This window comes from Anoplopoma fimbria, chromosome 1 (genome assembly GCF_027596085.1).
Source record: "Anoplopoma fimbria isolate UVic2021 breed Golden Eagle Sablefish chromosome 1, Afim_UVic_2022, whole genome shotgun sequence".
Lineage (NCBI taxonomy): Eukaryota > Metazoa > Chordata > Actinopteri > Perciformes > Anoplopomatidae > Anoplopoma > Anoplopoma fimbria.
Window position 1 is genome coordinate 13159027 of NC_072449.1, and position 25307 is coordinate 13184333.

Below are 25307 nucleotides of genomic sequence, written 5' to 3' on the forward strand. Positions count from 1 at the left end.
GTCATCTGTGTTTCTCACATGTTTGTGTCAATCGGTCAAAGAGAGTATTCATTATGTTTTTATGAGTTCATTGTTCCTGTGTTTAGGTCATTTTCTTTTATAGCTCTATTGTATATAAAATGTATATTATAGTGCTATAATCTAAATCATTATTGAGTACAGTTCATACAAATGAAGGCAGTGATTGAGATATTGCTGGTGATTCAATTCAATTCAATTCAGTTTATTTTGTATAGCCCAGAATCACAAATTACAAATTTGCCTCAGAGGGCTTTACAATCTGTGCACATGCGACATCCTCTGTCCTTCCCTCATGACAGTATAAAGATATAGTTATTGTCAATCCTGTTCTAAGATCAGTGGGACTTGCGGGTAAGAGCAGTGGGTAAGGATGGCTGCTTCGGCACTGTTAAATGCAATGCAATTCTGTGAAAAACACACTCGTTTGCTGTTATTTTCATAGAGAGAGTGGTGGAGCAGACACATGCAAAAACCCAATATGGGCGTGTCTACATCCATATATGGCTGACAGTGGAAGTAGAAATCAGGCCTGTGCATGTGTCCATAATTTTACAAAGAACAATGTGAACGCTCTGCTTTATAACTCGCCAAAAAGAGTGTGTATGCATTGGTGTGTGCACATAGGTTTACACTTAGAATTGATTTAAAATGTAAGGATTTGGAATTTACATTTAGATATTACTGATCACACTCAGGTTGGAGCCAAAGAGACACCGAGTACCTGTACAGACTTGTTGCATGTCCTCAACTATTGCTGTATTATCTGGGTGCCAATTGTATTAAATCAAAACTGAAATACAATGTCCGAGAAAAGGGTGAGAGGAAGCCAGAGAGGAAAAGAGCTGTCCAAGGAGAGAAGAGAAAGAGAGAGAGAGAGAGAGAGAGAGAGAGAGAGATAGACAGACGAGAAGCGTCTGGCAGAAAGATAGCTCTAGACGGAGGCCATGATTTGATTAATGACCGGGGCGTGATGTGCCCAAGCACTGATACATGACATCCCCATGGAAAGAAGATCCATCAATGCAAATCTAGCTCCGTCGCCGTCGTCCTGAGAAAAACTCTGACCCTGCCAAAAAGTCACACTGTCATCTGACCCCCATCTCTCTTTCTCCCTTAATCCAACCATTCACCCAGCTCTCCTCCATCCATCCGTCCATCCATCGCTCCCTGTCTCAACAGCATTTGCATTCTCTTTCTCGCATTGAGCCTCTCGCTCTATCCTTAGCGCTCTTTCTCTCTCCTCAGCCGCTCCGGGTCACGCTATCTCATGTTTCTCTCCCCTCTCTTAATACCCAATTTGCATCCAATACAAGCAGGAGGCTTCCAATTAGGAGCAAACGTGCAAAAGGACAAGCTCGGAAGACTGTGTATGTCCACACAGACACTGTGTCTTATTTGAATTGTTCTGCCAGAGAGTTTATTTTTTTTAGTCAAAGGAAAAGAAAACCAAACTGGAGAGGAGCCGGGTTAAGAGGCAGCAGGTTGGGCAGGTGACATGATGAGTGATGCTCTGGGAATTAGCAGAGACCTTGGACCTGTGGATGATATTGCAGCTGTGAGAGAGAAAGGGGGGGAGGCTGAGTACGGAAGACAAGAATAAAAATGTCTCAGCGAGGGAATACTTTCATGGTTTTGACTAGACTTCTGAAGATATTTTTGGATTGAAGTTCCAACGGCCAAAAAACACATATTTCCAAATGGAGATGCATATAGCTGTAAAAAAACTGTATTCCAGCTTAATCCAAATGGACTCTTGTTAGAGTGTAAAATATTTGCAACAGCATTGATCATTGATCATAAAAAACTGAAACTCCTCTTAACGTCTGTGTGAGGCTTGCTGAGGCAGGTTGCCTTACAGGCTTTTATGAACACACACCAATTGACCTTCATCAGTGAGAGTGCAGTCATGCAGGACCACCAGAAACTCCTTCAGCTCAGACTGAGAAATGCAATGAAACCAGGCCAGGCTGTGGCCTCTCATTGTTTTAGGATACAGCTTAATAATTAGTTGAACTACAGAAAGCTTTAGTTTATAAACAGTACTGAACTGTATTAAAGTGTATTTGAATTAAACACAGTACAGCCATTTCATCTGTACAAGTTGCATGAGAAATAAATACAAAGAAATAAGAAATTGTTTATAATAATAATAATAATAATAATAATAATAATAATAATAGTACGCTCATAGTGGTACATTTGACACGGAGCGACGTGATCACTATCAGATGTTTGTACTGTTCCAATAATCTGGTGAAGCTCTGTGTCATTTTTTGATGAGGAGCCTTTCTTCTCCATTAAGCAAATTCCTACCAACAATTCTGTATTCGGTAACCCCTGTCAAACAATGTGTGAAGGACACTGCCTGGGTGTACAATACCCCCCCTTTATGTAAATGTCTGAATAAGAGCCTTGGTCATTTTCCCATAAATCTTTACATACCTGTGAGCAAACAGAACCTAAAGGAGAGTCCTAACTTAAAGTGTAACTTCACCCCCAGGCCTGCAAAGTTGCAAAAAAAGAAAGGTAACAACAGAAGGAGTAGATTTGGTCTGCGCTGCCTTTGTCAAGGTTGAAAGAGGTAATAAAGTTTGCTGTTTTGGTGCCTCGGAGCCTCCATGTTGTTGTATACCATCGTGTACGCACTTCAGTATTGGTTAATGACTTGATTCCAGAATCAAAGCTCAGAAAAATCGGCATTGCTCCCCCAAAAAAGTACACCGCTTTTGGATGCGTAGAATTTGCGTTCTGTTGTAAGGTAATCATGACAAAAACATCAGTTTGAAAAATATATTGACGTTTAAATTAATTGCAAGAAAAAAAGAAAAGAACGTTTTTTAGATTTTTTTTTAATTCTGTGATTTAAATCATGGAATTTTAGATTTTTTGTTTTCATATCATGTCCATTATTTATGTATATTATTTTGTCGAATTTAAAAAAAAAAAATGTAAAATTTTTTTTTGTATAATATAATAAAGTATAATTTTTTTTTTTTTTATTGGTACTGAAACAAGCTTTGTATTGGCAACATTTAAAAGTCTCACCACCGCAACGTAATATAGTTCTTTAATAACTGACCAACATCGGCAGAGCAGTATCGGTCTCTCTCCACTTTCCACCATTCATTCCTTGATAGTCCAAGTTTCCCAGACATGTTAAAGGAGGGAGGGAGGGATTAAAGCAGGGAAGCGGGGGGAGAGGAGGATGAAGAGGTGAGAGGGGGGAGCTGTAGTCTTTCTGTGCAGGAGGAGAAAGCTGTTTTACCATCCCAGCTCCCCAAAGTATCATTATTAAAACACTAACTTCCACAGGGGGAGGAAAGAGAAGGAGGGAGAAAAAACAAGGGAGGAGAAGAGACAGAGATGAACCCGGGGTGGAATAAAAAGGGTCGAACACAAAGGGGGAAGAAAAAAGAGGAAGGAGCGGGGATCCCCCACTGGACGGAGTAAAAACAAATTAAAAGAGCCCTTATAAAACACAGATGCTGCAAAGAAAATAAACTTCACAAGATTTACTGTTTTGCAAAGGAATCGGAAGACTGGTGGAAAAGCCATCAAGTCTTTTCTCTTCATTTTTTCTTTCTCTCTCCCAGGTAACATTGCGACGGAGTAATCTATCTCCTCACTTTTCCCATTCTCCCCTCTTTCTTTTCTCTTTGAACGTTGCTCTTGCTTGTCTGCTATTTCCAGTGGAAGCTCAGAGTCGAGGTCAGGCCGGCCTGTGTGAAAATGGCTTCCTGCCCGGTCCCCCGCTCCCAAACCGCAAGCTTACGGGGAGGTTTTATTAACAGCCCTATTTGGGGACATTTTTCTGACGTTTTGTATTTTCATTGACATTTCTCATGTCAGGGAGCTTAAAAAACAGACACTCTACAACAGAAAATATAAAAATAAAATCCCCAAGACAAGGTTTTTTTTTCTGATTTCCTCGTAAAATTTGAGAGCTAAAAAAGAAAAAAGAGCGAGATTGTAAAGAGGGAAACATGCTGAATATGGCAACGTGTGTTGCTCAAAGCAGTTTGTGTTGTTATGAAGAGGGAAAAAAAAAACAGCAATACAGAAGCAGAGCACGTCTACATGCTAAAACACGCATGCACACTTCCGAAAAACAACTCAAACATAAGAAGACAATCAGCTGAAAGGAACACACACACACTCTTAAAAACACATCCAAACAGCACCCTGAAATCAGATCTCCAAGTTTACAGCATGTCAGTATTTACACGGCTTCATCCGACAGGACTGAGTCACCAGCAAGAAGAGCTGGGAGGGGGTCAGACAGCTCCACTGGATCATATGACACTCACACCCCAACATTATGTGTCTGCTTGTGTGTGTAGAAGTGTGTGTGTAGCCATTGTCTGATTTGGGTCAAGGAGCTAGTACCTCACAGTAAAGAGGGACGGGTTATGGCTAATGATTGGATGTTTGGGAAAGCAGGAGAGGGTGATGGGGTGGAGGGAGTGTGTGTGTGTGTGTGTGTGTGTGTGTGTGTGTGTGTGTGTGTGTGTGTGTGTGTGTGTGTGTGTGTGTGTGTGTGTTTAAGGTTGGGGGGTGGGGGTGCTGTGCACACACACATCACAGACACTTACAAACCAATTTAGAAAGCAGGGGAGGGGGAGACAGTTGGAGAAAGACATCAGATGGTTCGTGTTGCTTCTTTGAGGAGCTTTAAATGAAAAACCATGAAATGGAAATAAAATGTATGAGGTATAGAATAACTGGCAAAAAAAAAGCTTCAAATTTTATAAAAATAAATAAATAAAAATCCAGTTTTCGGTTCATTAGAAAATTGTTTTCAAAAACAGGATGATGAAAGAAAAAAAAAATCCCAGACTGTTAGGAGAAGAACATGTAAAGAAGTTCTTAAAAAGTCCTTTTTACATGACATATATATTTCTCTTTTCTCCCTCTCAGATTGATGTTACTAAATTGTGCGGCCTAAACACAAGCGGTATGCAAAATGTGAGGTTTAAAATAAGAAATTTCGTTTTAATATTTATTTTTATATCTAATGCAGGAACACTTAGCCACCACACAGATATTGTACAATGTATGATAGAGGATTGGACCAATTCTGACCATTTTTAATAAATATAAAAAAATAACTGATTTTGAGTTGATATTCAGTATTTTTTTGTTACTATTAGCATTTCTTTCACTTAATTCTGCAATTATCTTTTTTGTTTACTATATTATACCTGCACTGCCTTTTTTAAAAGCTGCACAAGTTCATACTGACCATACTGTACACTATACTGTTAATATAATATACAGCATATGCCTTCTCCTTACCATTTATTTACATTGTATATATTACTAGTTATTCTGTATTCTCTGTAAAAACAAAATTAGTTAAGCATCTCCCCAAAAAGCAGTGTAGAGTAATGACTCTACACTGCTTTTTGGGGAGATGCTTAACTAGATTTTGTTTTTTCAGTACCTGCACTGTGTCCAGTCACTTTTCAATCTAATCTCAGACTAATTTAGGGAATTTATTAATTTTAGTTGGATTTGGGAGGACCTAAAGTGAGGTCTGCAAACGGATCCAAAATAAAAATTATAATAATAAACAATTATTTATCTTTTTAAGGCAGACACATTTCTTTCAAAAAAGAAATATCTATATATTTTTTTTAAATTGTATATAGGGTGAAAGGATAGAACAAAACAAACAAAAAAAAAGACAGTATTCATAATTTACCAGATCACAATACAAGGAATTAATTGCATATTGCCTATATAGAATATTTACTATAAAACAAACACATTTGGTATTTCCAACTATTCTTTTCATCTCAATCAAAGTGACCTTTGTCATCATAAGCCATAACAAACAGATCAGAGTGTGCTTGAAGCCTCCTGAGCCAACCTCTCGCTCAGAGAGGAGATTGGCTGCGTCCGTCACTCCGTCAGGCTCTAAATGCTTCTCCTCTTGTAACCCAGTGGTCCGAAGGAGAGGAAACAATACGGCCGGCAGAGACGAGATAATAAGACGTTTGCGCCGCTGTCACAGCCATCCTCTACTGACTTCATGAGATGCAGATTATGACGTTAAACTGTAACATTCAACATTTCCTTCATGATTAAAAATACTAACGCTGATTTCCCCGCAGTCAACTCAGAGTTCAGTTCATTTTTTTTCTTTTCAATGACGCTGGTATTTTTGTTTTTCATCACACAGCCTTGTCTTTTTTCATCTGCATTAATATCAAACATCCCAAGCCCTCTTGTGTCCCACATTGCATGCAAAAAACACACACACATTGTGGCTGCACATATAGATTTGGTTTGATGTCACGATTTGAAGATAACCCTGATTGAAAGCTGATTGACTGACATTGCACTTAATGTTCAGCTGCAACAGAAACTCTGTTTGAATAGCTAGTAAAAAAACAAAAACACACAGGGCCTATTTGATCCAAATTTAGCAGAGTTTAGACAGCACCCGTGGCCAAATGAATGGTGTGTCAAAAAAAATGTAGACATGATAGGAATAAAGAATGGGTTTAGAGTAAAGATCGACCAGGTTTCTTTGCAGGATTGTAAGTGTCTTCCTTTTAAAAAAAATCAAAATCTATAATGTTACTTTTTTATGTTATGCTCAAATATATAGGGATTATGCATACGGTTGAAGACAACTATGCATTATCCTTGAGTGTCTTGTGGAATGTCCTACCTGGTAGTACTGGTTTTATACATATAATACAGTAAAACTACCATAGATCAGTAAGTAGAAAATAAGGTGATATGAATATATTCCGTGTACAGGAACTAATCAGGTTCCACAACTTTCTCACTGACCTGTTAAGCCTGATACTGGTGTAACACTTCTATTGCCTTTGAGAGAAAAAAATAAAGAGAAATGAGAGGAAAATAAAACAAAGCAGAAATGATCCACATACTGCAGCAGCAGTACAAAGGTGGGATGTAAAACCTAATGATCCAGTGACAATGAAAGGCTTTGGCTTTTCAGAGCATGCACTTTTCACATGGACGGCCATAAGCTTGAGCCACAAGTGCCTTCTCTGTGTAATGGCAAGCCAGCTGTATTTCTCTATCTCTACCTTCCAATTTTGCAAATCAAATAATGATGAGTGCAGTGGCGGGCACCCTGTGATAAGACGGTTTGGTGGTTGTGAAGATTGAGTTATTAGGGTTTGTTTTAAAATGGACAGAGGTCTCTGGCGGGGCCCGAACGTCGGCCAAGATACATATTCTTCGCACTGTGTATTTTTGGTTGCTTTAAAAGCCCTAAAAGTACAGGGGAAGGCTAATTTTCAGAGTAAACAGCTTGTTCGATTGCAGTGTGGTTTTGCGCTGAGCTCTCCATTTATTGACTCAAGCCGAGCTGGGCTCTGGTTGCTCTGGCTGCTCTGGCTGCTCTGCCGACCACAGGGAGAAGCCTGTTGACGGAGCCTGCAAAAAATACAAGCTGCTAACACTAGCTTACCTTTGATGGCACACAACTGTTAAATCAAATGTACTGAGAATTGTACAAAGTCTAATCCTCTTGACTATGTGGCAGGTTGAGGGGAAAAAAGCTTTTAAAAGAACATCTGCTGCTTTTAGAAAGCTATTTGTCATTTCCTATTTCCTGCTGACCAACAATTTGTAGGTTAAATGATTAAGATATACACAGAAGGAGGTGTTGGACTATATCCGTCCAATTAAACATATTACTTATGAAAACCAAACACTGCTCTGAAGAAAACAACAAAAAAAAAAACATTAAATAGCAGTTTAGAAAAATGTTAAATAAAACAGCGAGAGAAAAAAGATCTTCACTACTTCCACCATCTTTATTGTCTAAATAAAATAAGAGGAGAAAAAATTCCCACAAGACAAAGATTATGAGGCCTCTATTTTCCACAGAAAAGTGTTCAGACTGCCTCTTTAAAAATGTAACTCCAAAGGAGGGCTGAAAGTTGTTTTAGCTGGAGGAAGTGACCATTCATTAAGAAAGCCAGAGAAATTACCCCGCTCTTTCTCTGTTGTTAGATTTGTATCAGAGCAAAACCCTTGCAGCACAACTCAAGCTGTTCAAGTCCTTTCCTCTCCGTGTGTGCGGGCTGGCTGCCCTGCTCCTCCCTCTCCAAAGGTGAGAAATCTGACCACACAGCGCCACACGGAGGACAGCTTGGGTACTAAAACACAGGGCTGCCACCAAGATTAAATGCACATTTCCATGGCTTTGGGTTATAAATTATAAGTAAAATACTTACATCACTGCAGATTTTTTATATCCTTCATTAATGATTTACATATCAAGGCTTTTTACTCTGTTAGCTAACACCTATATAATGGTTTGAAACAATTAATAAACAGTTGACTTTATTTTAGCATATTCAAGTGACAAAGTTATTGACAATTGATATTCCCAAAATTTTCCCCAGTCACCCCTCCTGTGTATTTGTAATTTCCCATCGAGACACAGCGACACAATACAAATGCCCAGAGACAAAGAAAAGGAAGCAATGCTGTTGTCAGTGAACTGCATGTCAGGGTTGAGTGTCAGCATACACGCTTGTGTTTTTGTGTGTGTACAGACACATGTCAGACGTGGAACAGGCTCAAACAGGACGTGTAAGCTCTGACCCGTTCTCTTTCTGCCCTATATGATTTTTGTTTTTGATTCAAAATGCAGATATTTCATTTAAACTGATTTATGCTGATCTATGGATAGACATGATGGAATAAATTGACACAAGATGAACTGAATCCGGCAACTTAAATATATATTTGGCTGAAAACTATAATAACTTTGGGACATTTCTAGGCAAAATGATGTATGTTGTGAAACAAAGTTTATCCAATGGTATGTTTGTAAAGAGATTGTTGATATGCCATGTATCTTATGGTAGTTATTACTTAGTTGTTATGGCCTTAGAACAGCAATTCAAATTATACTTTACTTTCAGTTTGTTTTTTTAGCTTGAGTAATCTTCACTACTGTATGTGTGGGTTCATCATGTTCTGTTTTCTACTTTATAGAAAACTAAAGTATACGGATTTACCAACTGTGTGAACTCCAACAGAACCTCGATGAAATTCAAATGACAACCACACGTCTGATTTTATATTTTGTTGTGGTAGGCAATAAGAAGGAATGCTTTTTTTTATATCATCTTTGCATTAAGGTAATGAAGCTGATATTTCATTTGGATCAGCCAGAAACAGACATTCAAATATGATTATTTTAACCTTAAATCCTTTTTAAATTGTTGTCAAACCATTCTCACCACATTGTCCCTTTAGTAGCTGATAGTAGCTTTCAGCTGTATCACCTGATCAAAATTGATAGTTTGACTCTTTCACCGACTCTAATTTAGATTTTGGTTGAGCTTGTTGCAGGCGTGGTCAGCACTGAGCATGCTGTGGCTATGTAGGTGAGGCTAGAGAGTATGTCATGTCATGGCAACTGCAACAGGATGTAGAAGTGAGAAAAGAGTCACAGCAAATCAAAATGAAATGAAAAACCATGATTAACATGTGGGCCGGATGTGGCTTAACGGATGCGGGTAAGCTCAGTCTCAGGCACGATCTAAAGCAGACAGCTCGTCATGCTGACTGAAATCTGGTCAGTCATCTCTCTCACTGTTTCACACTGTTTACACGCTTTTGAAACGAACATGCTAACTTGCTTGGTTAAATCCGTGCGCTATCTGTGTGACAGAGATTTCAACATATTCGACTGTACCCTGTAACTATTTAACTTACAGTACCTTCTCTGTCAAAAACAGGGTCACAGTGAGGTCGTGTACATACGTGTCACACACCCGCAGTTATGAGGTAATGTTTCCTTGGCATCGACCTCGGCAGAGAGTTGGTGTTTTTCACCACAGGACGATGAGTGACAAAGGGGGAGCACCGGCGGAGGAGAGAGGCGGAATAAAACACAAGTCCAAACCCAAATAAGCAAGCCGTCAGCCTCTAATAGCAGAAAGGAAGCGTCCCTTTATCAACAAGTGAATTAACAGTTTCCCGTCACACCTTCTCGTGTGTCCCCCCCCCCCCCTCTCTCTGAACCAGCGCCAGGGCCCAGATGGCCCGGTGATCGGACCACCGGGGCTTCTGCTCGGTAAGGAAACAAATCTGTTGCACTGACTAATAGCCTCATGTTGATGTTTTATGGTCAGGAAGTGTATGACCGGAGCTGTGTTTACACACAAAAGGCACCAGTGCCTGTTAAAAAATGCACAGCGAGTCATAACTGTCATGAGAATGTAACAGAAAAAGGGAGACTTTTTGAGGGCAGATTTAGTGGGCAAACAACAGCCCTTCCCAAGGAACTATGAACACGGATCAAATGAAAAAAAAAAAAAAAAATAATGATTATGATCAAGATGTTTTTTTGGAAAGATCAAAACCTGTGTGCACTGCACACTTCTGTGTTACACAGCTCGCTGTGGTTGCATGGGAAAAACATCTGAATAATAAAACCCTACGGTGGCTGCCATGTGCCTGGTATAGCCTCAATAACCTCTGCCCTGTGCACAGAAACTGCACTCACTAATCAAGCCTTTTATGCGCTGGGCCGCAGACGAACCGCGTTTTACAGCGTGGGACGCTCACATTATAGGTCATCACCTCAAATGACAATCCATCCAAGGCACAGGGGAACGGCTCTGGTGAAAAGCAAAAGGGGTGGGGGAGCTGCACTGTACACGTAGGGACGTACAGGGACGTAAATAGCCGTTCCAGATCTTAACAGTGACAAGACGGCAGCCAATTGCAGCCTCTATTTTTAGGCTTGCCGCTGGTCTGGGCTGGCAGCTTTGAGAAGGATGTGTACTTTTCTACAGTTCCTTCCCAAAAATCAACGCTCTCTCGCTGGCGACAATCACAGAGCAGCTGTTGTGGCTAGGTGGCCCGGCCCCGACTTGCCTCACCCCTGCTGCTCTCTGCCAGAGCAAGAAAAAAACCACCTTCACTGCTCAAAATTCACACCCGGCTCGCAAAAACAGGCGGAAGGCAGACACAAAAGCAAATGTGACTCAATGTGTTTGCATCCGGTTTAAATTGGGCAAATGATGGTGTTTTCTATCAACGCTGGTGGCAGCGGTAGTGGTGGAAGGGGCTGGATTTCTAAATTTACATGTGGCAGGATGTCTTGGAGCCGATATCTTCAGAATGACAGACACACAGAGACCTACATGACCTGCCCCACAGGGATCTCACTGCTAAACTGATGCTGACCTGCGATGTGCACTTTTTGGCACTTTATGGTTTGCACCATGTAAATATATGTCTCGTTTTGAGGGTGAGGATCATCTTGTTTTGGTGCAAGAGCTTATGTGACAAGTCTAATTTATCTCTGACTTCAGTGCCCCAGAAACACCAAGAGAAGCCCTAAAAATGCACTGTACAGTAAATAAAATTGCATAGCGCATAATCTCTGCTGTAAAGCCGTATCTTATTACATTGTATTTCAAACACAGTTTGTATTAGATCATTACACATAACTGCTCATTATTTTTCAAGCAAGATATTGAATCTACTTCTAACTAACTTCATGTTATATTTTACGATATTTAGTTATCTGATTTTTAAACTCTCAGACATCATTATTGGTATCAGCCTCAGCCCCTTTAAATTGTTTGTAAAATGATTTGGAGTTATTGTTAAAAGCTGCAGGTCCTTTAGAAACACGTCTGATGTGATCACAGTCTGAAAGCTTCGACGTAACTAACTTAACAAAATAAAGGAAGGTCAAAGAAAAAGTGCATGACACTACTGTATGAATGACGTTGTAACCCTTTAAGTACACAAAGTGACTGACTTGTAGCTCACACAGAGAGGGGCTTTGTGTTTTTTTTATCAGAGAGGGAGCTAGTGTCCGTATGGTGTGGATTAACACCTTGATAAAAGCAGTGTGAAACCTTACTTCAATTTCCTGTGGATTATATTATACACTGTAAAATGTTAACCTTCAATTAAGAGACTAGCAAGATCAATGCAACTCACTGAGGTATGAGTCCGACCTGTTTCTTTTATTTTATTTCACCAGAAAAAAATTGATTGGTTCTGTAGATAGTTCATCTTCTTCAAAAGTACACGCACGCACGCACACACACACACACACACACACACACACACACACACACACACACACACACACACACACACACACACACACACACACACACACACACACACACACACACACACACAGGACTGAGGACTAATTGTTGACAGGTGGCCCTAATGCTCGTCTTTGAAACAAAAGTGTGATTTATGACCGTGCTCCCCGAGACCCCAGCTTTCAGCGCTGCTGCTACTACAAACTTATCTTTCTCTCCCTGTGTGTCTGCCCCTCCTCCTTTACCCCCCACCCCCGCTCTATCTCTCCTTCGTTCTCTCTCAATCGTACCTCATTACTTTGCTCACTCACTTTCACCTCCTACCCCACTTTGATGTTTCTGTCCCTCTTTGTCTATCATCGCAGCAAAGCAGTGACTCTCCAAAGTCAGACATCCTTTTAATGTTTGATGGCCTATTTTTCACACTGTGAAGGAATGTGTGTGTGTGTGTGTGTGTGTGTGTGTGTGTGTGTGTGTGTGTGTGTGTGTGTGTGTGTGTGTGTGTGGTGTTAGTGTCGGGGGTTACAGAGGGGTCTGGGTCTAGACATGGGCGGACAGGACGGAGAGAGGAAGCAAGGGCGCCATCTTTCAAGCGAGTGTGTGTACGTGGCTGCAGTGAGAGGATCTATGAGGACTGAAGAAACGACTGCACCAGATAGGGGGGCACAAGCGATATCAATACCCTTCCTATCACAGTATGTGTAATTTTCAGTATTAACATTCTGGATATTGTGATATTGTAAAAATAACCAGTTGACAATCTGTGTCTTGTCTAGTTAATTAATTGAGATCATTGATTACATCCCGTTAATGCAGAAATATTTTAAATTCAATATTATCTTAAAGTTGTCCTGTTCAGTTTCTCACAATGGCCTACTACTGATATTAAAGGGTTAGGTCATTTGCTATGGACGGCTTAACAAAATCTGACTGGACTCGACCTGGTCTTAAAGTGGTCCAATCAGACATGATCCACTGAAGACAATCTTGCGATGCAATCACACCAGTCACAATGCCAAATCAGGCCAGGGGCATAAAGCTGAGGGGTCAATGGCTCCTTCCCCACTTCCTGACCCCCCTCCTCCCAGCACCTTTGCTTGCACCACACAAGGGAAGTTGAAAATTAAGAGTAAACTGTTAATAAGAATTTCGCCCAATTTAACAGTTAAACAAGAAATATAAAAAAAATAAAAAATAAAAAGCTGAGCCAAACTCAGAGGAGCAGCTAATCTCTTAAAATGAGAATAGCTGGTCCATGTTAAGGGTCAGCCCACCTTAAGTGAGCCTTAGCCGAACTTGCCGCTAACTTTGGGGCTAATCCCCTTGACTCCAATAAGCAGTTGGCAAGCTAGACACTGCATCTTGCACGGTTGCGACGCTATCACCGTCACAAAAACTGTCCAAAGACAGAGAAACAGAAATAGAAACACCTGGCAAAGAACTCCAACCTCATCTGTGGTAGTTCCTGCTACAGTAAGTGTCTCCAGGACCACATAGTGCCATGATGACTCACACACAGAATCACAAGGAGAAAACAATGTTGGTTTCGCACCCAGAAAAAAAGCTGGCGACCCAAACAGATCCACCAACACTGGCAGTAGCATAGTGTGCTATTAATTAACAAATAGGCCCAATCGGAGAAAGTAACTAAAAATGACATTTGTATTGCCCTTCCCAGGTTACACCCTCCTGTGAAGAAACGTTAACCCAGAATTAAATCAGCAGAGCACTGCTTAAAATTTTAGCTTAAATAAATGCAGTGCATTTTCATCTTGCCCATCTGCTCTCTAAAACGAGTAATGTACTGCTCCTCGACTCTTTGTGGGAATTCTTTTAACGGCCTGCCGCTGTAGATTGGGAATTGGATCGCCCCCTAGTGGCTGTTAGGAAGCGCTTGATTTGTCATGCAGTGGAATTTTCAAAGAGGGGGGCACACATTTTAAAGATCATTATCGAAGTCCATCATGTTAATTTAACTGTGGAGAGCCAAAATCCTGATGACGATTAATATTAGGTTTAATTGTGCAGCCCTACTCACATGAAACATTACATCTCATCCTACATTGTTAAAGTATTTAGGGTTAAAGATCTAGTTTCCAAGATCTAGTTTCCAAAAACTATCTAGTGCAATGAGCATATAAAGATTCGACTATACAGTATAATGTAGAATGACCCACTGGTCAGTTCCCAGTCATTTGGTTCTCTGAAGTGTTGACCGAGTTCTTCAACTCGCCCTGGCTGCAGTAAAACTATCAAAGCTCAGGGCTATTCCTGGAAATCCATGACTAATGACAACTGTGATATTTTACACTGCGTAACACCTCTCGGGTCAAGCAGTGCAGTTGACACAAAGTGTGTGTTCATCAGTGTGTTTCTATGTCAGCTAGGGACACACAGACAGTGTGAGCAGCTTGAACTGCTGTTTGACAAACAAGGTGGACAAGGTTGTGGCAGACCGTTCAGAGTCCCTGGAAAAGAGCTACTGAGATGACCAGTCACTGGAAACACACACAAATACACCGAAACACACACACACAACAGGACTCAAGTGTAGCAACATCTAGCCTGTTTGCATGCATGAACGTAATGATTCAATCAAACATCAGAGCAGAGGTCGTAGCAGAAACACCTGAACACCTGGTGGAGATCTACATTATACAGAGGGCACTTTTCTAGTTGAGCTTGTTTTGGTGTTACAGCACATCCACGGTACAGTTCAGCTCTCATCAACCTCAGTAGGCAGCCAAAATATGTGATAAGGATCTTGCAGATAAAGAAAAAGATACTTTTCTCAGGAGTTGGTATAATCAGGTGGCTGGAAACACCACTCCAAATAATTGCTCATGCTCTGTGTGGGCTGGATGTGTTGATAGTCAAATGTTTGCTACATATTTGTAATGGTTACTGAGTATCTGTGAGCTTGTTTTGATTTTGGTTCTGCTCCTCATGGCCAAAACTGATCAGGTCTCCTTTTGATTATTAAATTCAAAAGTGCAATTTGTTTTCCAATTTCAATTACAGTCGAAAGATCAGTGCTGAAACGATAAGTCGATTGCTAGTCAGTCAAATTTATCAACAACTATTTTGATAATTCAACTCATTTATGAAGCAAAAATGCCAATCATTCTGGTGCCTCAAATGTGAGAAGGAAGTTTGCTCTGTATTACCATTATCAATCACAATTATAGATCCATCTTTTTAAATTAAAAGCAAAACATAGTTTCTTAAGCTTTCTATCACCGTCATCATAATATGACCCTATAAACTCTTAATCCCCTCCTGCATGCTGCTTTGCACACAATCCTCACTATATAGTCCATCCTGGACACGCAAACAAGCAACAACATCAGCAAGCCCCTCACCGTGGAGTGGAGACCCCGACGGGCTGCTGGACAGGCCTGGTATGGGGCTACAGCGGCCCCCGATGCCTCCTCCTCCACCCAGGATGCAGCCGCCTCCTCCTATGCCTCCTGCTCCCGCTCCTCCTCCTAATGCAGCCACCCGGTTAAGCTCCTGTTCGATTTCCTCCAGGCCAGCGCTCTTTTGGAAGCGAGACATCCGGTTGACCACGCGTGGGGACATGTGTGTGCGGGCACAGGGTGCTCCGCCGTAAGGGTTGACAGGAAATACGTGGGTGGTGCCACGGAGGGTGCTGATGGCTACCCAGCGACTGTCCTGGCTGAAACACATGTCCTGGACCTGGACAGAGACAGGACAAGCACAGAAAGAGTACAGGTTCAGAGGTCAGGTGACAGTGAGATGATGAGACAGAGAATGTGCATAACAGATGAAGGATAAAGTTATTCCACTATATTTCCGATCAATTTGCAAATGATTGAGTCTTAAAGAGCTCGAACAACACATCATTTTACAAATGTAAGGGTTAGGGTTATTCAAAAACAATCTATATTGTAATAAAAAAAATATAGATATATTTATATTAAAAATGTCAGGCTTGAATATTGAAATATTGTACCTATGTACAATGTTGACATTTTACACAGGTTCATACCCGTCTGTTAATGAGTATGTCACGTGAATAGTAAATATTACTGTTACACGGGTTCGACCTGCCATGAAAAAGATCACGACCCCGTTTCCCACAAGCATCTCAGTGCTACGATGAAGGTAAAGTCCATCCTAAAAACGTTCTAAAACTGAAAAGGCGTTTAAAAGCATAGTAACCAAAGACACTCTCGGACACAATTGAACTATGTTTAATTTTGTGTTATTCTTTTCTCATGAGTAACTTTTTGAGTAACATTTGAAGTAAAATGTTCTGTATTTCTTTCTTCACCACAAGCATAGAGACAAATGCACAAGTTCAGTCTGCCATCATACTGTCACACAGATTAACAAAGCTGCATGTCCGAGGTGATAAAAGTCGACCGGGGTCACAGGATTAGAAAACAACTTTTGTCAAAGGTGACAAAGTGATATCGGCTCGGTTACTGGTAAAATCCCTTGTTTGCTCTCCTCCTCAAACTCTGACTGAAACTCCGCAAGCAGACACTTGAGCAGATAGCATCTCCCTGAGCATGTCAGACATGCAGGAAACCAGACAGATAGGCTTCAAGAGACAATACAAGCAAAGGAGTGTGTGGGAGGGAAAATAAAAAAAAAACCCACGAAGGAGTAATGAGGTGACAGTGTCAGCATCTATCATTCGACATACGGTCAAAAATAGAGGCTGGAGAAAGTGGATGGGACTTGAGAAAAAATGAAAGGAAAAGGTCCTGGAGAAAGTTACTATGAGGAATGTCTTACTCTTTAGCCAGGAAGCCAGTCAGCCAATCAGAGAGACAGCTTTGTACATGCAGGCCTCTCTAATCTGTTGCCAGGTCAGACTAGGTAATTGTACCCTGCAATGACAGTTAATGGGGCATCTTCTGCATACCAGACAGTCACTTTACTTCACAGAGATGAGTGAAAGAGGAGGCCTGACCTCTGCTTGATGAGAAAGGGCTACTTTGTGTGTATCATAATTGCTCATAACAGACATGTCAAGGCTCCAACTGTAAATGGGTGCCTGGACTTTACTGTTGAATCCATTTTATCAGGCAGGGGATTACCTAAAGGTTTGCTGAGTGTGACAACCACGCAGAGACCAAAGAAACGCTATCTCTGAAAAGGTGGAATGTAACTGTATCCAGTCACATGCATGTGCGGAGTTTGCTCATTCCAGAGCGGCTGGAAAGCTCTCAATCCTGTCCTCCCACACAGAGTATTTGACATGTTTATTTTTTTATTTTTTTATTCATTGATTATTAAGGCAGCCCTGTTAACCTGAGAGACACTATGTAGAAATGACAAGCAAGTACCAAAGACACACAACGAGCTACGATTGAAGAGAGAGGACAGGCATACACAAGTGTCTCTGCATTAGAAAGGGAATATAAAGACAAGAAAGAGCAAACAAAGGTTGTGTGGTTGACTGCAAGTTTAACCCTTTGCTCTGTTTGTTTACTGCATTGCCAATTAGAAAGTAGCCTGTAAAATAATAGATGATATTTTATAGAGATGATATTTTTACTGACAAATTTATCAGAGATCTTCAACCTTCTTCCCTCTGACAGCTAATCTGTCAGCTAAACAGACATCTGAAAGTGGCCTGGCACCAAGTTGTACATTGCCAATAGCAGACTGCTCTTACTTTTATGGTCTTTTATTAACTGCTCCTTTACCTTCTCTGTTTGTAGCTGTGGAGTTTGGTGAAGTGGCCATGTTAAATATTTCCCTGGCAATCGCGACACGCACATTTCTCATTCACATTTTTGAAAAAATAAAACAAGTTTATTTTTTGCCTTTTACTGGCTTGGCTATTTTCTGCGGCCATCGTCAAAACTGGTATGCGCTTGCACGCTGCTAACATCACCTAATGTTAACGGATGTAACCAAACTTAAAAGCAGTGTAAATTATTTTAACCCATTCAACCGATTCAAGCGTTTCAACCAATTGGGAAATAATTGCTTCATGTCAGAAGTCCGTGTATTTGATTGTACAGAAATTGAAGCAGGTTTACAAAGTGAATTTGTGTTATCCAATTTATGTTTTTAAAGAGTGCTGCAGGGATGAGTTCTAAAACCTGTGAATTAATCAGCTTTTTGCACTACCGTCCATCATCTCAATGTCAAAGGGTTTTTGGTTTCCTGACATAAGGTCTGGGATCAACACAAGGGTCGGCCTAAAACAAAAAATCAACACTGCAGCACTGTATACTTTGAACCTTTAGAGAGCCACTCAAGCTAGCGGTAGCTCGTGAGCTACTTGTTGGGAGACCTCTGAAATAGATGTTACAGAATTTATCAATGTATGCACTGATTTGATAGGCAGCATCAGGATCATTGCTAATGCTGACCTCATTTTGCACTATGTAAGGTGCTTGTAAACAAACAAAAAGTTTACATTCAGTGCTACTAACCGAAATGCAATATTTTAAATTGTGCATTGTTTACATCAATGTAGACTAACTAGCAGTCCCATTCCTCCCTGCCTTGGTTTGCACAGTGTTGTGTATCTTTGTGTAATACTTCCACCTGTAGATCAGTGAAATAGAGGAAAACAATTGTGTCACTTGCGTGGAAACAAAACTGGGACCCACTCACAAACAAAGGAGCTCCATCCAGTGTCAAGTAAAAGTTATAATAAAAATCTATGTTTCTGCTATCAGTTATGTTCAGATTTTAGGGCCACAGCTATCCCCGGCCTCATGTTACCATAATTTAAAATGTGTTTTCATGTAATTACCTGGTTACTGTAAAACCGCAAAATACATGTTGCAGGTCGGTAATCAGATTTCTAACTACCTGTGACCCCTTACTTTGAAACCGTATCACTGCAATCACAGCTGAGCGTGCAGGGCTGCAAAGTTTAGCAGTAATGGAGTGCCTCCCCTGTAACTTCAGTGACTCGCGCTCTCCAGTTTGGCCCGTGGGTCCGCTCTCATCTACATTCGGGTCCTCCTTCAGTCCCTTACATCTGTTATCAGCCTCAGGTCTGTTTACCTGGCCTCGGGTCACTGACAGCCAGCCGCATGTTTGGCCGCTGGAGACAGATAAGGCGTCTCTCCACCCACCTAACTGAAGACTTTATCACTCTTCACTGTGTGTGTGTGTGTGTGTGTGTGTGTGTGTGTGTGTGTGTGTGTGTGTGTGTGTGTGTGTGTGTGTATGTGAGAGTGTGTGGTGATAACCCCTGGCCCAAGCACTAGGCTAAGGCCGGCTCTCAGTGTTTACAACGGGTCTGATCAAAGGAGGCTCAGTGTGCAGCCGGTCAGCGGACCTGCCGTTTGGTCATACATTAACGATAGGCGGGCTGTGAGAATGTGTGTGTGTGTGTGTGTGTTATGGTGTGTTTTCCCAGTCAATAAACCTGAACCGAACAAGGCCTGAAGTAGGTTTATTGAGTAAGCACTTCTGACTTGCACTGCAAAGTCTCTGCGTGTCACGGCTCAGTACTTACAAGAAAATTCAAAAGGGGCACAAAATATCTTTACTTGGAAGGTGATGACTGAATCCCTCCTCAAACATGCAATTTAGAAGTGGCATGTAAAAAAAAAAAGAAGCTCTCCTCTTATCAAATTTGCAAAACAAAAGATAGAGGGAAACAATTGGCACATGTAATGAATGTTCTTATGTTTTTTGGAAACAGGGGCTGATTTCTCCCCAAAATTGTCTCTGTTTAAATGTGTGTGCGTGTGTTTGTGTGTCGTTTGGAAGGAAACGAATCGTAGAAAAAACACTGCAATGAGACAGTTGAGAGAAAGATCCTTGTTACTTCTACTACTGACAGGAAATAAAGCACCCTTTGGGGATTAGCCCCTCCTTAGATAAACACGCTTGCTCTATGTCAACTTCTACACACCTGATTCAATTAGCTGTCAGTAAAAAAAGCATCCAGCAGTGCTTGAGTGTGCTGTATGTGGGAGGAAGAGGACGCTGTCTAACTTAGCAGACCAGAGAGGCTTTGGTCGGATCTAAATCAAAGGCATTTTCCTGCTGGTCCTTACTCTATGGTTGCTAATGTCCAAGAACAGTCCCTCTGACAATGTTCAAATAGCAACATATGGTGGATTAAAGTCGCATTGGAAACTAAAGTCCCTGGTAATAATCAGAGTGCTTCCTGTTTAGTGTTTAAGTGTAACCTCTATTCAAAACACAACAAGAATTAGAAATGGTGTCTTTCTGTGTATTTGCTCTAGAAAATCCATCATCACTGCTCTCAGTTGTTGGTCTGTATCACCCTTATTTTGAGCTAGATTTAACTGCTTTCCCTTAGTGTCATAATGGAACCTTAATTTAAGTCCTGCCTCTCGAACACACACTGGCCAATCATGAATAAGCATCTGAGCTACAACCGGGGTCAGACAACTATCCAACTCTGCTCCATAAACTCTCATGCCATAGTATCAGATTTTATACATTTGAAAGCTGGTTTAGTGGATCTGGAGCAATTCATGTTTAAACGTTGTGTATTAGTGATACCCAGAGAATTTGGAAGGAGACATACGTTTCTAAAAGGGTACATTTCTACCTTAAAATCTGTGGAGCTATGTTAGCACATAATTAACTAGCGTTAGTGCTTCTATGCTAAGCTAGCTGCTTAAGGTGTAAGGACTGTATACACATACTGCTTTGTTTTTTTAATAATTGTAACAGTTAATGAAGATCGACCCCGCTTTACATGGACAAAGTTGTTCCTTAATTTCATTGTCTTCTGTCTTAAGTGCCAGGGGATGTGGTCGTTCGCTTTTACACTGTGATCTGTAGGACTGGGCTACTATCTTCTCTCTTCTTTATCTTTACAGCCTGTTTCCGCTGTTGAGTCGGTTTGACATCCTGGATATATCCTTTGCATATTGTAGACCCTTCTGTCTGTTTTTTCTCTAAAACCCCTTTTTCTTTTTTTCCAAAAATGTAGCAGGGAGTGCAGTTATTGACCTTGTGGGCTCCGTGGTAGCTCTGACAGTTTTTTATTAGCAATGGAGCATTTTGGTTTATGTGAAAGGACAAACTTCAAAATGGGTTAGACATTCTTATTTTTACCTGGATGTTGTTTTGATTTTTTCTGTTTTATATGATTTTATTTCAATGCCTAAGTCTGATTAAATAGGAACTGATGTGACAAAACATTATCTGCAGCAACTTGTTTGGAAGTGTAAATTAAGTTGAAAATTCTAAATGTTTCCAAACTGTCTACTGAAAACGTTAATGACATTTTAGAGCTACTTCAACTCGATGATAGTAGTGTTCATGCATATGTGTGCTTCAGACCTTGGCTTCAGTCTCCCCACGATGCAGGGTGTAGAGATGGTGAACGGCGCTCTGTGAAGACGCCCATGGGTGGGTGAGAATCTGGAAGACGTGAAAATCGTGGCCCTGAGTGTCAGCAGTCACCAGCAGCATTCCTACAATAAACATACCGTCATCAACATTAGAAAATCATCAAAACAAACTGGATATAATCTTTATCAGCATACTATGTATGTTGTCTAATATAGTCAGTGTTTCTTTATGCTTTGAATTTAGTCATATAGTATAGTTTTTGCTTTCACATGAATTTGTTGTTTGCTTTACTTACTATCACATGCTTCTGTATTGTATACTTCATTTAGTATTTGTTAGTGGTCCTTAAAGCAACAATATGTAATTTATTTACTGTATTTAATAATATCATAAAATTACCATGATATGTCATCAGAGATAAAGGAATCATGGGACGAAATACTGGCTTCTGCGACAACAATGCTATAGCCAGTATGTTCTCCTTTGAATTTCCCACTCGTCTTGTAAACAAATGTTTTTGTTTTGGCCTTTGTGATGCCGTCCACGGCAGTTTCCACACCAAATTGGCACTCAAACACAGCGTGTTGCAGCAATGGAAGCAAGCACACAAACTGGATCCACAGAGATAACGTTGGATCATCCTCAACCCAAAAAGTTTGTGCAACTTTCTAAGAAGTTAAATGACCAGAGACGTAGGAAAAGTTGGCTCAATATTGGAGATGCATTTGAAAGATAGAGACAGTTTAGAGCCCAGAAGGATTTTAAGACAGATGCCAAGTTGGCTAATTTTCTCTTAAAACAGCTAAGCCCTAAGCTTGGGAAAAGCTTGACCAACCTTGACTAATTTATGATGGCTACTACTAGGGATGTGTATTTGAAATAATTTCAACATTTGAGCATTAAATTATCATAGAATACTCGCGTATTCAAGAAACACCGACGGTGATCCAAATGATTGCTCGCTAATGTCATGCTAACTGGTGGTGTAAGGGACCATTGTGGAATCGAACATTAACCATCACAGTGTGAAATAAAGTTTAACTGACAATCGTTTACCCCCAATATTCAGTAAAATATGATATAAGGACATTCATGCTTTTCTTGTCTCCGATCTCTAATCATGTTACATTGAAAACAACCAATCTGTGTTTAAATCAACAGGAGGAGAGCTAGTAACGTTAGCAGCAGCGCTTACGGTCAACAAACGAAACCTCCATTCAGTTACATTATGATGCATTCAGGCTCTGTTCAGTGAAAATGAGTAAGGAAGGCAAATTATTACATTATCATAATGTGTTCACATGTAATCTCATAGAAAGGGTTTTGATGAGAAAATTGAATAAAAACAGTTGTTTGAAGAAGATGTTTTCAGAACAACATAAATATATATTGAAGAGGGAATTATGACCTGTTTACAATGCCTCCAAGCAGATTATAATACATCATTAAAACTATTACGAGAAGATTTGTTTCAATAAATAAAAATACAATATTTTATTTCCTTATCAATTGAATTGTGTGTTTTTCTGAGCAAAAAAACACTATAACACAACAACAAAGTAAAAGGATAACATTTGAATAGTTGATGGTTTCCACTGACTTCAGAGTGGTTTCATTTTTTGGGGGGAGAGCCAGCAACAACCAGCAAGACAGAAATATACGAGTGAAACTGCAAGTTTGACGCTAAATTCACTAAAATGTATGAATGTGATTACTCTATTCCTTTACGCTGAATGATTACCAAGGTCCACATCTTTATGAAGATGATTGTTCAAGAGCACATAGGGGTGATCGAAAAAGTCAAATTCCAGTAGCTATAAATTAAGTACTCCACTTGTGTCACGGAAAATTGCTTTAAGAACAAAAGGAGAGCCTTTTTTTATTATTACACTATGTAGTGAAATAATTACATTACTAAACATATTTTTGCTCACTTAATAATGTAATAATTTATTTGAGCTTTTAACATATTTTCAATTATAACATTATGCACAGTTATAACATCATGAGTTGCTACAACTGGTCTTTAGTTAACATTGGTAGATTTGTCAATGCGCGATGTCCCTAATAAATAAGCTGAACAAATATCAATACTAATATCTTATGTAATTACTGCGATGACCACAGTCAACAGACAGAAAATAAATCACAATACAGACTGAAGGGGCGCCCTGTCAATTTTACTCTTGACTTGTCTAGATGACCATTGATGACATCATCTAGGTCATCTCGAATTTGACTTGGAAACTACAAATTCATAACAGATACCCCGTGTTACAAACTCGGTCAGTAGAGTTTGAAAGATGTGACCATTTATCAGGCAGGGAGGTTGTAATGAAAGATGCTCTTGAGTAGCATTATGGGAAATGTAGGACCAAGCAATTTTAGAATTTGAGAACTAGACTCCTTTTGAGGGCCTTAATATCAAGATATCTCGACCTCTGATAATCTTGTGAGTCTTGTGCTAAACCACTGGAGCAAAATCATATTGAATATGATAGATTTAGATTGTATAACATTTTCTCAAAACTGGGAAAAAAGATATACAGTGGTATACATGCTGTCTTCAAATGGCAGTTTGAGAAGTGAATTATCAAATAATATTTACAATTCCATTTGCTGCTCTTAGACTTTCAGTAGAAATTATTTGATACATTTTATTATGTGATGCCTAGAGAAAACAAAAACCCCTCTCTTTAAATTGTGCCAGTGTGTTAGGAGTCGCCTCTGGTTTACTGGTAAACTGATACAAGTTCAACCGTATTTCACTCCGGCTGCTCACACAAAAGGAGCCAACGACAGACGGCATGTCAGGATTACTGTGCATTTAAACAAATAAAACCAGCCCATTAAACAAAACTTGCTATCTTTTTTCGATGTCATACAATGCAGCCTTTCCTCGCATGTTAGCTCGGTCTGGTTAAAAGCATGGAGTCTGTAAAAAAAGAAATGTATGTATTCATACATCCGCGTATGGTCATTGGTGTATATATGTGTGTGTGTGTGTGTGTGTGTGTGTGTGTGTGTGTGTGTGTGTGTGTGTGTGTGTGTGTGTGTGTGTGTGTGTACACTGAGATTCAATCCCACAGTGTAACCCCCACTGACAGGCCCATTCATTTGGTCCTGTTTTATTTGAAGCTCATCAAACTCCAGAAATTATAGGCCCTCACCATAAACAACATGCTCAACAAACCACACCAGAACAAACCAAGATCTAAACTGGTTTGGTTTGGAAAAACGCAGCACTGCTTTTCAAGCGCAACCCAAAACCCATCCCAGAAGCCCTTTAAGATGTTACAAACAAACCCAAAGATTGGGCAGTAACTCAAAATGTTGAAAAAGCATCAGTGATACAGAGGGGAAGATTTGACCAAAAAAGTCCAAAGCTCTGTCATTTTGACGACTCCCAGACATACATGATAATAAATGAATTAGTAATTTTCCTCTCAGTTTTTCCCCGTGGAATCTTTTATGTGACGGCTGCAGTAGGTTTTAATTAGTGGCCGGGCTTTATTGGGTGGCAGGTCAAATCTGAAAAAAAGAGGCTGGAATGGCATGAGATTAAAAGAGTTCAGCAACACGTGCGAGGAAGATGGAACACACTCCCTCTCTGGAAGAAAAAAGGCAGTGTGAGACTTAATTTTGTACATCCATTCCGAGTTGAAAGGTTTCTTTTTTTATGTATGACTGAAGAACAGTTATATTTAAAGATGATGAAGATGTGGAATGAGGGAGGTACAGAGCGGCTGGGCGATGGGGTCATGCAGATTATCAGAGGTGGAGGGAGGGAAGCAGAAGAGGGGCCGAGTGAAGTGTGCATTAAGACAGTGGTTAGCTATTCATGCAGTCAACTCAGAGTACCCAGAAAGCCAGAGAGCTAAGGCCCAGGGCCTGTAAACTCTTGAAAACCCACGCCCC

The 25307-nt window shown here is 40.3% G+C and overlaps 1 protein-coding gene across 4 annotated transcripts in view; it reads right to left on the minus strand.

Annotated features, from left to right (window-relative positions):
• bcas3 (BCAS3 microtubule associated cell migration factor) overlaps nucleotides 1-25307 on the minus strand; it is a 330904-nt gene that overhangs the window by 241114 nt on the left and 64483 nt on the right. For all 4 annotated transcript variants that reach the window (XM_054596895.1, XM_054596893.1, XM_054596894.1 and 1 more), the window contains exons 14-15: nucleotides 21378-21511; nucleotides 15467-15803 (exon numbers count right to left, since the gene is read on the minus strand). In XM_054596895.1, the coding sequence (XP_054452870.1) occupies nucleotides 15467-15803; nucleotides 21378-21511 (471 nt within the window). The remainder of the gene's footprint in view (nucleotides 1-15466; nucleotides 15804-21377; nucleotides 21512-25307) is intronic.